Source organism: Thamnophis sirtalis, unplaced genomic scaffold, assembly GCF_051295495.1.
Source record: "Thamnophis sirtalis isolate CommonGarterSnake01/CBP01778 unplaced genomic scaffold, rThaSir2_p1.2 scaffold_2, whole genome shotgun sequence".
In the NCBI taxonomy this organism is placed as follows: Eukaryota; Metazoa; Chordata; class Lepidosauria; order Squamata; family Natricidae; genus Thamnophis; species Thamnophis sirtalis.
Window position 1 is genome coordinate 134,751,864 of NW_028261382.1, and position 17,502 is coordinate 134,769,365.

Sequence of the window (17,502 nt, forward strand, 5' to 3'; positions counted from 1 at the left end):
TAATTAATAATTCTTTCTGGTTATATAAACTCTCAAAACAGGATGCAACAAGGAACAAATTATAAAGCATGACAGTAAAATCAGTAATTCTGCCTCTCCTTCCTGGTCCTGGGGTGCCCCTAACTTAATATGTTTACCCCAATATAAACCAAAAGTGACAGCAATTTTTAACTGAGTGAATGGGTAAAAGGAAGACTCTGCTGCTTTTTCTTGCTGAATGAATCTGCTCAAAATCACACTAAATATGTACTTGTGTGGAAACTGAGTGCTGATCCAAACCTCCGGTCTTGAAAGACCCCACTTCAGAACAAAATAGGAGTTCAAAAGCAAGATCTTCTATCATCACCTCAGAGAAAGTAGAGAGCTGTGATTCTGTAAAGAGCAAGAGACCTCACGGAAATTCTTGAACAAACTTCTGAATATCTAGGACTTGGGGGGTTTAAACATATTATTATTTCTTTAAGTTATATCTATATCAATTCAGGCAGAAACCTGAGGGCAGCTAATAAAATTTCAAACCAAAAACAGAATACAGAAATTTAAAAATACTATACAATATCAAGATCACCTAACAATTAAAAGCTTGGAAAAAGAGGGATCACTACAAATTTCCTAAACATCGAATGGAGCCAAACATACTCCCAAGGGCATGCATTCTACATACTGGAAGCAATGTAAGGGTATGCAAATTTATGCAAATTTAATTAATCAAGTAAAACTCATATGGTTAACCTTCTACTCTTTCTTTAATCTTTATGACATCCCTAACAAAGCTGACACATTGACAGGTCAACTCTGTGTAGAAAAGTAGCAAACAAATGAATGTTGATATACACTGAACAGCTGTAAGTTATAATAGAATCCAGATTTCTTTCAGGCCAATAGCTCACATTTTAAAACTGCTGAGGAAGGACATGATTTCACACTGTGGGGCCCTGCTGCAAGTGCAATTCAGAATTCATAAGAAGATGACCTCCTAGCCACTAGTTCTATATTGTTTGGAGTGCTGTAACTGTGCAGTGAGTTCTTTTTTATTGAACAGATTTTTGTTTGTGAAAGAAAAACAAGCAAAATGTTCTTTTTATTAAACATACTTTTGTCCATGACAATAAAAAATGAGTATCTTAGATTTAGAAAGCATTTTTTGGGTGACTAAGAAGGCAAAGACTTGACTCTGCTTAAAAAAGCCAAAACATTTCAGAGAATATGCAGCAATTTCAGGAAAATAATATTAAAACAAATTAAGTTCATTGAGCTTTATTTCTACACATATTGTATGCTTAACATTTTTATTTTCACAGCATTTTTACATGTGTGTTCTCACCCCTAGTCTTTTTAATTTGATCATTCCATCAAACATACTATTTCATACTTATTATCAGCATAAATATACATTGGTATATTCTGTACATAATTCCTTGCAGTTATCATTTTGCTGCCATTTTCTTTTCATGTTTCTTACACTTCTTTCCTTTTCTCCCTGTTTATTTTTCCTCATAAACCATTCTTGACATTACTGAGAAATGTCTTTCACTGAGAAACTCTCATTATCCATCTGTCCTTCACTAATACACTCAATTTTTCATCTTAAAAAAATCAAATCAATCATATTTTTAGATTTCTATTGATTCTTTTGAATTTATGAATTGAGCCATACTTAAACATGGACTATGAAAAAACTAGCTCTATTTGAGCTGTGGTGCTGAAGAAGACAGGTCTCCACAATCTTTTGACAGCAAAGGTGACAACAAACAAATAATGTGATCAAACTCACTGAAAAAGGCAGTTATGCTCAGAATGGTTAGAGAGTAACTTCCAAGCCAGTGTACAATTTTATGCAACCTCCTGACTGAAAGGTATTTGCAATGTCCTGAGACATAATCATGATGGGTTTTTTTTCTACAAGTTGACCATTGGGCACTATCTAATAAAATGAAATTCAATGGTGAAAAGAGTAAGGTTCTACATTTAGGCAAGAAAAATGAAATGCACAGGTACAGTATAGGTGGTACCTTGCTCAACAGTAGTAACTGTGAAAGGGATCTTGGAGTCCTAGTGGACAATCAGTTAAATATGAGCCAGCAGTGTGCAGCAGCTGCCAAAAAAGCCAACACAGTTCTAGGCTGCATAAACAGAGGGATAGAATCAAGATCACGTGAAGTGTTAATACCGCTTTATAATGCCTTGGTAAGGCCACACTTGGAATACTGTGTCCAGTTTTGGTCGCCACGTTGTAGAAAAGATGTGGAGACTCTAGAAAGAGTGCAGAGAAGAGCAACAAAGATGATTATGGGACTCGAGACTAAAACATATGAAGAATGGCTGCAGGAACTGAGTATGTCTAGTTTAATGAAAAGAAGGACTAGGGGAGACATGATAGCAGTGTTCCAATATCTTAGGGGTTGTCACAAAGAAGAGGGAGTCAAACTATTTTCCAAGGCACCTGAGGGTAGAACAAGAAGCAATGGGTGGAAACTAATCAAGAAGAGAAATTTCCTGACAGTTAGAACAATTAATCAGTGGAACAGCTTGCCTCCAGAAGTTGTGAATGCCCCAACACTGGAAGTCTGTAAGATGATGTTGGATAGCCATTTGTCTGGAATGGTATAGGGGGTTGGACTAGAAGACCTCCAAGGTCCCTTCCAACTCTGCTATTGTATTATTATTGTATTAAGTTTGCTTTAATTTTCTTCCTTGAGGAAGAAAGATGGATATTAAAATAAATAAACCAATGTTCAAACAAAAAATAGAATTCCTTTTAATATTAGTAGTAAAACAGCAGACTAGAAAATGAAAGCATGTTATCCAGATGTTTTCTTTTCTTGTCAATGCAATATATACTGCATAAATCCTCAACTTACAATCACAATTGTGGCCAGTTTCCATTATTAAGCAAGGGGGTTGTTAAGAGACTCACACGTGATTTCATGAACTTATTTGAGAGTTTTTAAGTGAATCACTGTAGATTTTAATCCTCCCCCCATAACAGCAGTTTATTTGGGCCACAGGGAGCTTTGTAGAAAAGACAAAGGGGACCTGACCTGTGCAGAAAAGATAAAAACTGTAGCACAGCCAGGTGGGAGTGCAGGGTAGCCTTGGCATGAGAGGTGGCCAGAGATACAGGGTGTGAAGCAGGGAGAGTGCAAGGCCGAACCCTTCCAGCCCCCTTCCAGTGGAGCCTGCTCTTGGCAGGCACCTCCCCTCCATAACGTGTGCAGGAAGCCCTCTCTCCAGCCCTTGGCTCATCCTGAAGGCACTTTGGACCGGCCAGTGGGATGGGCCCCTCACTTCACCTGCATCTTTTCAAGAATAGGAACAATCATGTCAAATTTGGGCTGCTTGGCAGGGTCTTGATTCATGCAGATCTTCATCAGTTTGCAAATATGAGGGAAGATGCCAGGATGGATGGTGGGTTGCATCCCTCCAAGGTGACCTTGATTTTAAGTAAATCACATGGTCATCAAGCAAATCTTAATTCACCCTGTTGACTTCGCTCATTGGAAGCTGTCTGGGAAGGTGGAAAAAGGCGGTCATTTGATGCTGGGACATTGCAACTGTTCTAAGTAATGAGAGTTGCCAAGCACTCAAATTTTGATCATGTGAACATGGGGATAGTGCAATGATTGTGTCTGTACCAGTCACAAGCAACTATTTGAAGTTACCATGTCATAAGTCATTTTCCAGTGCCATAGTAACTTCAATAGTTGCTAAATGAATGGTTGTAAGTTGAGGACTATTGAGGACTAAGAACTTATCATAGACTCCAAAGAATAATGGTCTGAAGCGATGAAGAATCTATACTTCATAAAAGAATAAAGGAAAAAGTGATATTATCTATAGATGTATCTGTCTCACAATTACAGAAGTATTTGAAGACTAAAAACTAAATGCATAAGTGTATAAGTGTATGTAGAAAAGAATTCAAAGCATTAGTTTACACAAAATGTAGCAATAACAAAAAACATTTATCTATGTTATACTGCTTGGTTTGAATTTGAACTAAGCTAGTAATGTAACACACCTGCAAGTTTGCTATAGCATTTTCCATGCCAACAGAGCTGAGGGTATGTGTACAAGTACTCAGATCATCAGGCAACTTATAATTCTTTTAGACAGGATAGCAAAACTAAAACCTTGGACTTTTTACAAAAAGAACTTCAGAGCTGACATGCAAGTCTTTGCCAAATTCTTCATGTATCCCTGCCTTAAAAATGTTTATAATGTGGTTTCTTCCATAAAGAAAAGAAGAATTTTAAAGCATATCATCTATTAGAAATGAGGCATGGAAAACTGTGCACTAGAGGCCTCTAATCTGGAAAACAAGGGAACCAAATGATAAAAACTGTTCTGAACTGTATTGTGCTATATACTTTTTATATTACAGCTTAGCATATGTGGTAAAATACAGAATTGGAGACTAAATTACTAATTAAAGCATGAAAGAATTAAAGGCTGCTTGGGATACTTTTCTTCCATGAAATCTAACCTGTTGCATGATGCAACTATAGTCCCTAGTTTAGCATAAAGGCAACAGATGCATAGGAGGAACTAAGAAGTTGTTCTTGGTTATTGGTGGCCCTTGGACTGCCAAAAACCTTCTCACTGTGCCACAAGAGTTTATGATGGGAAAGAAAGGAGCAGGCATACAAATTTCTTTAGATGACCAAATTTTTTAAAATACAAAGCATTTAGCCAATATTTTTTGATTTTCAAGCCAAACACTGAAAAGGAAAATCAAGCAAGTCCATAAATGTATACATGAATACGCAGGCATAAATAGCAAATATGCATGTGTGTTTGTGTAGATACATCCGCACATAAGGATTTTAGGAGAAACTAAAAGTGTTACCAGCAGGTAGCATTAAATAATAAGTATAAATAATGAATTCCTTCCAATTTGATATTTTTTGCTTTTAATTAATCTTAAAGCTTGATAAGTGCATTAGGGAATAATTATTAGACTAATACAGAAATAAAGTGAAGCTGTGTTATAGTATTGTAATTCTTTTCAAAAACACTTACTTCAGACATACTGCTTCTTTGAGTGATATTTCCTAGAGCAACTCCAGTTGTTTCAAGATGCCCTGCAGGACTGGTAATGGTCCTTCCAAGTTGATTCTTTGATATTAAAGACTGGCTTCTGTGCATACTAATGGTTCCTTCTTTGTTTCCTTGGTTGTTAGGGGAAACAGGTCTTTGTAACAAAGTATTTGGGGTTGTAGATCTGTTTAGTGGAGCTGGCAGCCCAGAAGATCTGTTGGTCTGTGTATTGGAAGACTGAGGTCTACTGTTTGTAACACTGGAGACTAGCAGGCTATTGTTGCTGGATAATGGTGGTGATTTGTTTCTTTGAAGCTGGAGCTGAATATCTTTCCCACTCTGAACTGGTGCTGAATCCTGGCTAAGGGTAATTTTAAAATTTCCTTGGTGATCTAGTGGAATTATATGAGTTGATGGTCCAGTGGTATTTCTTGATAATCTTCCTTCTTCCCACAGTGCTAGGTCCTTTGCAATGTCTGCATATTGCAAAAAATATGCATTATAATGGAAGAAGAAAAATAAGGAAAAATGTATAATTAATATGATATAATTAGCTTCATTCTAACCCAAGCAAACTGTTATTAGGCTCTATTACTAGATTATTTTCAACTGGGAAGACCTGAATGCCTTTTGAAGCATCAGTCTTATGAAATTAGTCACATTGGACTTCTTCTGGCAGATTCTATGATGAGATTCCCACTAAAATGAAAGGAAAGATTTGGTGTTTTGGAAATCCATAGAAAGTCAAAGGGAAAAAGTATCTGCTTTGTTTTCAATACATTAGAGTATGAGACATTGTTAGTACTGTTGGATCTTGCATGTTTACTGCACTCTCCTAAGCATTAATATTTGGAGGTCTTTGATATATCCAATGTGAAAGAAGTGGCTTTTGATTTCTTGTTCTCTCTAATCAATCAGCCCATTCCAATAAATTATTGTGCTCTTTGAAGAGGTGCCAGAAATACATATATTCCATATTCAAAGTGAGTCCATTAACTTCATGCATATACAAAATCAGCAATTTTTAGAATGCCTGACCCTTCATTATTTTCCCAAAATACATCTATTATTATTCATAGCATTTTTTTCAGACTTCCTTTCCAGAAGTGAAAATAGCCCTCATGACAAACTCATAAACTGTTCAAAGGTGGAAAAAGTATTTATGAACAGTTAACATAATTATTTCCCCCTCCTCAAATTTTGGATCTATGTCTAGATTAGATTAAAATAATCCAGAGTTCATATGAACTTTCAATTTCATCAACTTTTTATTGTACTCCCAAAAGAATTCATCAACTTCTTCATCACTTTTTTTTGAATTCCCAAAAGATTACATTTATAGATATTAATTTCAAAACAAGACAAATGACTGCACTATCAATATCCTTGTTATTTTTGCTTATTTTTAGCTTGTACCCAGTAAATAACATTTCTCTTGTTTCCACAGAAGTTGCATATTAAATAATAGGAGGGTTAAACATATTTTGAAATATGGCAAGAGCTAATACATCTGTCATCATCATGCGCACATAGATAGCCATATATAAACATATTATTGCAATTCTTTTTAATAATCAAAATGAGTTGCAGCACCAAAAGCTCTGCATTTATTTCTCTGTATGATTCCATTCCCTCCTGTACATTTTGCCCAGTCTGGTTCTTAACAAAAACTTTCAGTGGTTCATACTTCTACCCAAAATTATTAGTGAAATAGAAAATTGTTAATAAGCAGATTTTTCAGATGTTAATGGCTATCTGATAATCTTGCAAGTAATAAGATCACAATGTCATAGAGACTACCTCAAACAATATGAATTGCTGTATCATGATAATCAGTTTGCATCTTTAGATTCCTAAGGAAACTTCTGGAATAAACATGCACACAAAGAATAGAATATAAATTATTTGCATAGAAATTAACTCTTATTCTGCTCTCAAACTGGAATAACCTTATTAAATGGGACTTTCATTCTCATTTACTGTATATTTTCAGATATTTGCCCCAGGTAGTTGATTATTCAGGACTTGCCAGCCTTGAATACATCTACCAAACCACAAGCTGCAGATGAAAGATCTTTGGAACAACAGCTGGTTTCTAGTATCACTGGTTGGATATTATTACCTGGTCAATGTTCAGACTTTCTTTACTTGCTATGTCAAATCCATTTATACTCCTTTGTCTCATTTAATCACAAGCAGATTTATGAAGCAGTTGTTGCCATATCATTGATATGCTATTTGATATTTCAGCTACAATCCTCTCCTTCATACTTTAGTTAATGTTTCATTTTATATTACTTCTTTTTATCTTTATGGCATCCAAAGTAATTCTAGGAATACTGAATCCTCAGATTTAATTTCACACTTAATGTAAATAAAATGAAAGTTATTGCCAGCTAGACAGACTCCAATTTCCTCTTGTTGACCAAATAGCCTTTCTTTATATTTTCACACAAACAATTATCATGACCAGGAGAAATAACTTTCCATAAAACTGTCTACATATGGATACCTTGGTTCAACATACAGAAGTGACAATAGCCCAGCTTGAATCAACCTGTCTTCCATTTATCCATTTAATGTCTTGTTCTCAAACAGTTTGGCAATGTAATTTTTCACAATTCTCTCTTCCAATGTGACCATACATCATTCCAGAGGGAATTCTGATTTTAGAGGTAGCACTGGAAAGATCAAAGGCCTGTTTTGCAGAGTGGGTGGGTAAATATGTCATTTTCTAGGGAGAAATTGGAGTCAATGACTTTCAAATTTTTTCCTATTCCATAACTATAGAAAATAGTAGCAAATTAGAGGCAACCTTAAGTATGGTTTTTGCAATAAGCAATACTGCACTGTCTGTTATTTTATTTTATTTACTTATTTATATCCCACCTCTATTATTTTTACAAATAACTCACGGCAAAAAACATATCCAACAGACCTTCTGCATATTTTCCTCACAACAACCCTGTAAGTTTAGCTGGACTGAGAAACAGTGACCTGGCCATCACCAGATGACTTTCATGGGTCATGTGGAACTAGAATTCACGATCTCCTGCTTTCTAGCCTAGTATCTTAACCAGTGGTTGTCTCTGGTTAAAGCCTATTATATTAAAACAAGATTTTTGAAATTACAGTTGAACATTATTATTAATGAACTTAATAAGATCCCAAAGGGTCTCTGATCAAGTCAATGTTTGGTTATATAAATAATAAGGTCTTGTTAACAAAATTACTATACATTAGGGCAATAATGATTTCAAAATGATTTAGAAGTGTTTAGCATCTCATGGGTAAAGTGATTCTTAAAGCAGTTGTGCCTTTTTTCTTCCATATTAAAGTATGAAAAATAGAACTGCTTTGTTGAACAGAAGGATTCTGTGCTCTTGTGAAGTCCAAAACAGTTAGTCTGAATCATTCTTGAATGATTCTATTATTATGAAATATATGATCCCATTATATTCTGTTATATAGGAAGACACCATTATAATGTCCTTTATTCAATTAGAATTTGGAATTTATATTATAGTATGCCTTTAATCTTGAAATGATATAATATGAAGACTTCAAGTTATTTTCAAATGAATTATTTTTATGTTAACAGTTTTAATAATTTCTCTTGAATTAAGTTTTAAAATATATGTGTAAACCACTTTTAAATATACATAACTTGAAATTGATAAAATAACTTAAAATTTTGGTTTAAGAGATAATAATATGGATGTTATAAGTTAAACCAAATTTGCAATGAATCCTCTTTCAATTAAATTAACCTGTGTTTTTGCAAATGGCTTGGTTCATGACTTATCTGCCATGAAGGAGAGATGGTATGTTGGAAAAATGCAGTATTTATGTTTCAGTTAGTTTCAATAACCATTATAATTTTGGCTCAGCTTCAGTTATCTACAAAAACTGATTGGTTCTGCTGATAAGTAAAGCATTTAAATCATTTCTCCACAGTTAATTTAACAATTTTAGTACAAAACTGTTTACATTTATTTAGCATTGAATGTATTCTGATTTTGAACATCAACTTTCACAAATGAAAAAGGAAGTATTTCCAAAAGAACCATGCCAGTAAATATCAAAGCATGTATTTGGCCCCTTCATTGTTTTTAAAAAGCTCATGTCAATGACTCTGAATGGGAGGAAGTACCATACATGTAAGAGAATATTATATAGCAACCTTTTTAACTATGAATAAGCTGTGTGGATAACAAGAGATCACAAATAATTACTGGATACTTGAAAAGGAAACTTAGTGTTTCATTATTTGCTAAAAACCAAATACATTTTTACATTCTTTGAATATTGGAAATAACAAATAATGCTGTTTCCCATGTTTTCCAATGTTCAATGTAAATATCAAGGTAATATTTAAATATCAAAGCCTGAATGCCTCTATGGGCTATAAAAAGAACAACTAGTAATAAGAAGTCAGATAGGCAAAGAGAGAAATTCAATAATTAATGGAAGCACTTTAAAACTTCTCATGTTTTAAAAATAATTTTTATTGTATGCCTCTCAAGAACAGCCTAATAAAATATATAGACTTTAATCAGAGAAAGAGATGCTGAATGTTTTTCCTAAATTGATGGAAATGTATTAAAGATACCGATAAGAACAAAATCAGATTCAGAGATTTTTCTGTTTATTTTAACTAATAACAGCTCAAAGAAGGTACCCTCATTTAATTAAATATATGAATTTGCTAGCAGAATTATATCTGCCTTCTGCCTTCAATAATGATGCTAAAAAGTTTATGGTCTGATGTTAAAAATGAACATTAAGTACCTGGCAAATATCAGGTATAATGATGTTTGGTTATAGATGTTAGCATTAGATATTAACTATTATTGCATTTCCTAGTTTTTCTCTTTTTTTCAAGAAGCATTCATCCAGTAGTTTCATTTTTATGCCTTTTAAATTATGAAAACAAAGGATAAGCAATTGGAATAATTTGTTTTCTACAAATAGGAACAACAAAAGCTTAATAAATAAACATTATGTGAAGCTTAAAATAGGAGACTGTTCTACTTCCATGATAATTTGTGCTCTATTCCTTTATGTGCTTACTACTTCTGTCATCTTTTCTCATGACAATTTCAATCTTGTAAATATAGCAAAACTAAGAATTTACAGATTATTTTTCATACTCTGGATAAAAGTCAAATGATTTGAGGAAAAATTATCTCCTTTAAAAGTTGGATTTTCTAAAGTTATTTGAGAAAATGTACACAGTATTGCCTAACAGCAATAACAAGAATTCACTGGCATATTATTGTGTGAGGCAGTTATCTCCTTTGATTGCTACATACAAACTTCTGTCATTGCCTGTCTTTAAAACAACAGAGTAGCACAATCCTTCAGGCAATCTTTTGTTATCATATTCACCCACAACATTTATTATATGGTTTCTAAATGAAAAGTCTTAAAGTCTTGTGCAGAACATTTACCAGAGAGGTGTTTTTCCATAGTTTGTAGTTCTTTTGCAGCCAATGAATCTTCTAATAGTTTCTGACTTGAAGAGTCTCTACTTCTTGAACCCATAATGTCTAGAGTCCAGGTTGGCTGACTCTAGAATAATTAAAGACAAGGAAGAACACAATGTAATTTTGTGAACTGTGGATTCATCTAACATATATCAACTCAAATGTCCCATTCTTTTAATCTTTTAATTCTTTTAATCACATAATCAAGATAGTATCAGTAGTATCAGGTAACCGTCTTTAACATTTCCACCAGTCAGGTGGAAGGTCAAATCCAGATATGATTTAGTTGGTGTGAACCCATTTATTTTACTGAAAGGCATTCAGTTTAGGTCAATATCAAATTGATCTCAATATGAATATAATCTACTCCTTTAGAGGCAAACAGAATTTCCAATACCACTATATAATTGCAACAACTCATGACAATAGTAATAGCAGTTTTTAAAACTTATTTATTGAATTTATATTTCCGCCTATTTGCCCATGGCGACTCAAGGCAGCTTACAGAATATAAAACCACATTTAAAATAATACAACTAATAAAAAGAATCAAATAAATTGATATAGTGTCATATAATACAATCACAAATGTGATATCTAAAAGTATAGTTTACTATAAGTCATTTACTGATTTTAGAAGTTATCTTTAAAATAAGAAATTTGAAGTAAATTTGGTAGGGCTTTTTTTGCAGACAACAAAATTATAAGCATATAATTCATGAAAACAAAGAAAAGGGTTTTAAAAATATTAATTATCTATACTTTAAAATATAACTACTCTTCCAAATTTCTAAACACCATTTGATGATAAATACCAAAACGTTCACATTAAATACTAGGTTACTATGCAAGACCATGGGAGAACGCTGTATAAGTTTGTCTTGGAACTGCTCCTGAATAAATATTTATCAGTCTGAGCTTCACAAATATCCTGACAGATATGAAACAAAATTGTTAAAAGATATTCTGTTTTTTATTTAAATACTTACTGATATAAGACATGTTTCCCTAAACCACAGCTATTATATTTTTAAACTGTACGATAAGGAATGTTAGCCATAACTATATAATCTACTGATATCTAAACCTTGAAGTTCTGCATTAGTACAGAAAAGAAACACTGGCTGAGTTTATGTATCATACCAATCAATTCTATAAAACCCATTAAAAGATTCTGACATATTTTTTTACTGAGGAAGAAACTGACTTTGCAAGATTTCCTTACAAAAATTATCCAATGCATAGAGTTTGTTTCCACATCTAACCTTCTATCCCCAAGTTACCAAATTATGCGTATAGAATAAATGAACTCCGTATCCATTAATGGATGAGACCTTTAAACAAATATTGCTTTAAAATGTGCATCAATATGAGCAACGTAATATGTACAGTAAATGATATCTAGAGAGCCTTGCTAAATTTATGAAAAATAAGTATTCTTTATATACATACAATTAACATTATGTATGAAGAGAAATTGCTATTCTTAGATTGAAATATATGTTCAAATCAAACAAGATTTATGGATATCCCTCCTCCATTCCTTCATTATTAAAGGTTGTATGTTCAGCAACATTGGTGTTTCTACATAAATTTGTTCTATTCCTCCTTGTTATGAAATTCTAGTATTGATATGCATAAAACTGTGGTTGATTTATTTAGGGTTGAATTCAAATATTGGCAGATGGGCCACCTTTTCCTGAACAAAAGCTACTTGTCATCTACTATATGATCAAAGTAAGCAAGGAAGCTTATATTTGCCCAGGAGTGTTGTGACCTGGGTGACACAGAGTTTATCAATATAAGCCAAAGGCTAAGGGTGTGGTTGAATGTCTGAAAGTCAAACTTGATGGTACAAAAAAATAGCTTCAGCCATTAAAGCATGCTAATGTGAGTGCTTTTAACTGAGGGAATAGTGGCTTTGCACGCATGTTGGAGATAGAATTTGCACACTATCCCAGGACTGAGGCAACTAGATTTATAACTGTATTTGCTATGATATACATTTTGTGTGTGTATATGTGTGTGTGTGTGTGTGTGTGTGTGTGTGTGTGTGTGTGTATTATACCAATGCACAGTTCAATTGCTATCCTCCTTGATCTGCAATGTCATCAAAGCTACTAACATCAATTTCTAGAGATTTGCTATACAAAGATATATAGAGGCCTGGAAATTTACAAAGAACTATTTTGTAGCTTTAAACCAAACTATACAGAACTGCAGATTTAATGGTCCTTTTCTAGTATCAATACAGAAACATTAATTAAGACCTATGTTTAACTTTCATTCTTTGTTACTATAACTGTTTTCCCCAAAGCTAAATCTGCAGCAGATAGAGGAAGAAAAGCAAAGAAAACTAAGAGATTTAAATGACTAGGTCATTTAAAATTTGACTCCACAGTGATATCTAGTGGTCCAAAGGAGACGTTCATTAGATGCTGCTGTTAATAACATTGAAACCTCTATATACATCAAAAATCAGTAACATAATAAAAACAAACCAAATTTTATTTATGGAGGTCAGTTAAGTTCCTTTCACATAACAGATGTCCATTTTGGCCAAAGATAAACATATCAATATGTCAACTATTTACATTTCATGGGAAGTGGCCAGACAAATGAAATACTTGGCTGGGACATATCTGATGAAAGACTGCAACAGAAAATCTCATATATTTAATTGTGTGTATATAAATGCTCTGTAGGTTTATGCCTGAAAACATTTACATTGACATGAAAATACAGCCTTATCACAAATGCAAGTTCTTAGCTAAGATGTAAGATGTACTAGTCTGTAATGCAATAACTGATGAAAGGCTTTGGCAGAAGTAATAAAATTTAAGACAAAATAAGTCTATTTTTTGCTGGCGGGGGAAATTATTTTTCTATTTTCTAATTCTTGCTTTGTTACCTGAAATTCATGATTTTTTACATTTATATACCTGATGACTTATAGGAAAAGCAATGAAAGATAAAAGGTGTTTGGCAATGCTCAAATCTTTTCGAGACAATTAAAATAAATGGAAATCAACCAAAGGCTATGCCTTTTAAGATAATAACAAAAAATCCAGAGGAAAAGCTAAAATGTGCAAATGTTACTGAGGCAGCTATATTTTTGTATTCCACTTTCCCACACCTTCTTTCTCTTTCTCCTTATGGTGATAGAGGAAGAGAGACTCTGGTTCCAAATAATGCTAATATTCTCTTTGATGTTATTGTGACATTTAAAATATATTAAAAATATTTCTTAATGGGCGTTTTCAATTTTTCCAGCAAATGAAATGACCAAAATGTCCTTGTCAATGTTACTTTTGGAAATGGCTTTTGACCACTCTCCTAGCTGACTTTGAACTAAGGCAAGACCCCAGCTATTACAACAATGGAAAGCTGTTACTCTAATAGATTTAAGATGTATTTGCCAGCAACTAGAGTCAGCCATATGTCAATGTTTAAAAAGCTTTTTCCAGATCCTTCAATATTTTCTTCACTTACATAACACTTTTTTTTTTTTTTACTCACATTACTACAAGCAAATTCTTTCTGGTATCAATGTCCGAAATTCAAAGACTTCTTTAATTGGTTCCTTATATTTTGGATAATTGGAAAAGGGCTTGTAAAAAAATTCTTAATAACAACCTATAGAAGGGAAACATCAACTCTCACTAATGTCTAATATTGCGTGTGTGTCTGTGTGTCTGTGTGATGTTCATCCATCATGTTCAAAGAGGACCTGGACATCTAACAGATTGTGGGCTGGCCACAATGTGTCCGGAGGTGACTGGTAAGGTTTATACAGTCATGAAATCTTCTGCCACGTTGGGCAAACATGTGTGGGCACCATTGCTGCAGTATTTGCAACTCTGACTCTGCGGAATGCTCATTTCTCTTGTGCTATGGTTGATAATAAAAGTTACATTAATTTTAGATTTATATTATCCTCCTTTCAAATTATCTGGACAGTGCCTACTGCACAATCTTCCTTTTTTCCCTAGAACAAAAACTCAGTGAGCTCTGGACTGGAAGCTATTGATGAAATCTAAAAAATTTCCATGGCTAATGACTGGCTTACTTATTGAGCTCTTTTTTTTATAACAAATAAATTTATTAAAAGAAACAAAAGTAATAATTTTGAGGCTAAAATAAGGAGGATCATAGAAATAAAAATTGTACTTTAACATGTAAAAAAATGAACTTTAAATAGAAATAGTAGGCTAAAAGCAAATTGTTTAATACACTTCAATTCAATCAAGAAGCCTATCCTTTAATTAAAACATTTTAATTTATTTTAAGGGCAGCTATGACAGATGAAATGCCTGTTCTAACAGCATCTCTGGTAGCTTCTAACTAAGCTGAAAATACAGTTGGTAGATTTCCAGAAAATGCATTCCCAACACACTTGAAAGGTGCCAAGGTGGGAATGATATATATATATAGAGAGAGAGAGAGTACAGGATTGAGGACAAGATGTTATACTCAGATAGAATGAGCCAATATGAATATGGAAACAGGATAAACTACAACAGCTGTACAAGATCAACATATAAGATGCTCTTAGTTTCACTCCCTGTCATGGGACACTAAACTAAATTATTCCCGCTTAGTTTGAAAGTCAAAGTAATTGTTCAGAATGTAAGAAACAGGGCCCTTCTATATTACTTCTAAGCTTGATTGAATATTTTAGATTTTTTTCTCATTAGTATCCTATCCCTGAAAACCAATTTTCTATCTGAAGAGTTTCATTTAATCCTCTGGCTGAAACAATACACTTGTCTTTTTTTTATTTAAATAGTCCAGTTCCTTTAGCTCCTTGCAAAGAAGTCTATGAAGATTCTCAGTCATCCAGGTCATGATTGCACCTTTCAATTCTTTCAAGTTTATTCTTCTTTTTCCATCTATCTGCTTTGAATAATTATTCTGTTAGTCTTAATACTGATAGCCTGGGTTCTCTGCTTTCTTAAGGTCTGACATAAAAGTTCAGAGAAATTTGTGGAATAGTTTACATTTTATTTGCTTATTTTTCCAGTTTTATATGCAGCTGTTCTATGGTTTGAATTTGAAAAAGAAAAGGTATGACATAGTGATTGGGGGAGAGGGGAGAGAACCAGTAAATACTTCCTTAAATTAAACCTATCTTTTCCTGGGATTGAATGAGAGCTCAGAAAAGGGAGAAAATTCTGTAAATCCTACCTCCACATGCTTTCCCTTTGAATCTCAATAATTTTCAATGCCATTATATTTACCTATACAGATGTTGCATATAATACTGATGTTATTAGCAAAATCCACTTAGAAAGGCAGTCTACAGATTTCTTATGGCCTGCTACCCCCTAAAATCAACTAATTCACCTTTTTAACATTTTGAAGGCTTGTGGATTAAAACAGAGAAGGGATGCCTTTACCCAGTGGCGAAATCTAATTTTTTTTGCCACCAGTTCTGAGGGTGTGGCTTCTTCGGGGTGCCATGTGACCGAGTGGGCGTGACTAACTTTTCCCACTTTTTAAAGCATTTTTTTCCTCCCGGTTCAGGCGAATAGGTAGGAAAAAATGCTTTAAAAAGTGAAATAAAGAGAGCCCGACAATTGCATGGCTCACGGCTGATCAGTGTGATTGTCTGAACCATTCCCCCCCCCCCCATTTTTAAAGCATTTTGTTACTACCGGTTCCAGTGAATAGGTAGAAAAAAATGCTTTAAAAAGTGAAAAAAGGTTACATGACAATCAGCTGTGCCGCACAATCGATGGAACCTTTTTTTCACTTTCAAAGCATTTTTATGATCGCCGGAACCTTTTTTTCACTTTTTAAACCATTTTTATTACCTATTCGCTGGAACCGGTAGTAAAAAAAATGCTTTAAAAGTGGGGGAAAAAAGGTTCCAACGATCGTGCGGCATAGCTGAGTGTCACGGAACCTCTTTTTTCACTTTCATAGCTTTTTTTTTACTACTTTTTTACTTTTTTAAAGCTTTTTTAAAGTTCGAGTGAACTTTAGCATTTTTTGCTACTGGTTCTAGTGAACTGGTCAGAACCGGTAGCATTTCACCTCTGACTTTACCCTTTAAAAATACCCAAGTCCACCACCCACTTTAAAAATCCCAACTCCAAAGAATCAAGCTCCGTTAAATCCTGGTTTGGTTCATTTTTATACTACAGCTTTGAATATCTGTTTTGGATAATAAAAGTCAAGTTGTCTGTCTTTGCATTCATAGACCCAGTATGCAATTTGAATATTTTTTACAATATAGATAGTCTCATCTTTGAAAGTATTGGCTCTCTGCATACAGGTTTTTTTCCATCTTTTACAAAAAGCAAGGGTAGGTTTTGTGCAAGTTTTTTCATATATATATAGGCAATACAGCACAGGCTCGATTCCCAGTAAGGGTATGGCCAGCTGATGAGAGCTAAATAGCTTGAAATAGATCTATACTAGTCTCCCTTTATTTATTTATTAGCACAAATATAACATTATATATACACACACACACACACACACACACACACACATATATATATGTGTGTGTGTATATATATATATATATATGTATGTATGTATGTATGTATGTATGTATGTGTATGTATATATATATATATATATATATATATATATATATATATATATATATATATATATATATATATATCTCACAATGTATAGAATTGTCACTAGAATGCTCCTAAAGTTAAAAAAATTAAAAAGTACTAAGGAAAAAGCATTTCAAAATAATTAATAAAAAATTAAAACCTGGAAATTGTTTAATAATTAGCTTCCTCCAAATTGAATTTATTCACCTGAACTGTTTATTCTAAATATTTTACTACCAGCAAATTTATGAAATAATTTTACAACACAGGGGGGAAAAACAGCTTAAGATTTCCAAAATAGAAATACTTGTCACAAATATTTCAAAATGCACTAAAATATTTTTTATAATCCCATGAATTAATTTCTATTTTTTGCTAATTCTGTTGAAGGAGAT

General features: G+C 33.3%; 1 protein-coding gene across 2 annotated transcripts in view; it reads right to left on the minus strand.

Annotated features, from left to right (window-relative positions):
- Positions 1-17,502, minus strand: part of CUNH8orf34 (chromosome unknown C8orf34 homolog) — a 92,853-nt gene that overhangs the window by 11,603 nt on the left and 63,748 nt on the right. For both annotated transcript variants that reach the window (XM_014056606.2, XM_014056605.2), the window contains exons 11-12: positions 10,494-10,614; positions 5,023-5,516 (exon numbers count right to left, since the gene is read on the minus strand). In XM_014056606.2, the coding sequence (XP_013912081.2) occupies positions 5,023-5,516; positions 10,494-10,614 (615 nt within the window). The remainder of the gene's footprint in view (positions 1-5,022; positions 5,517-10,493; positions 10,615-17,502) is intronic.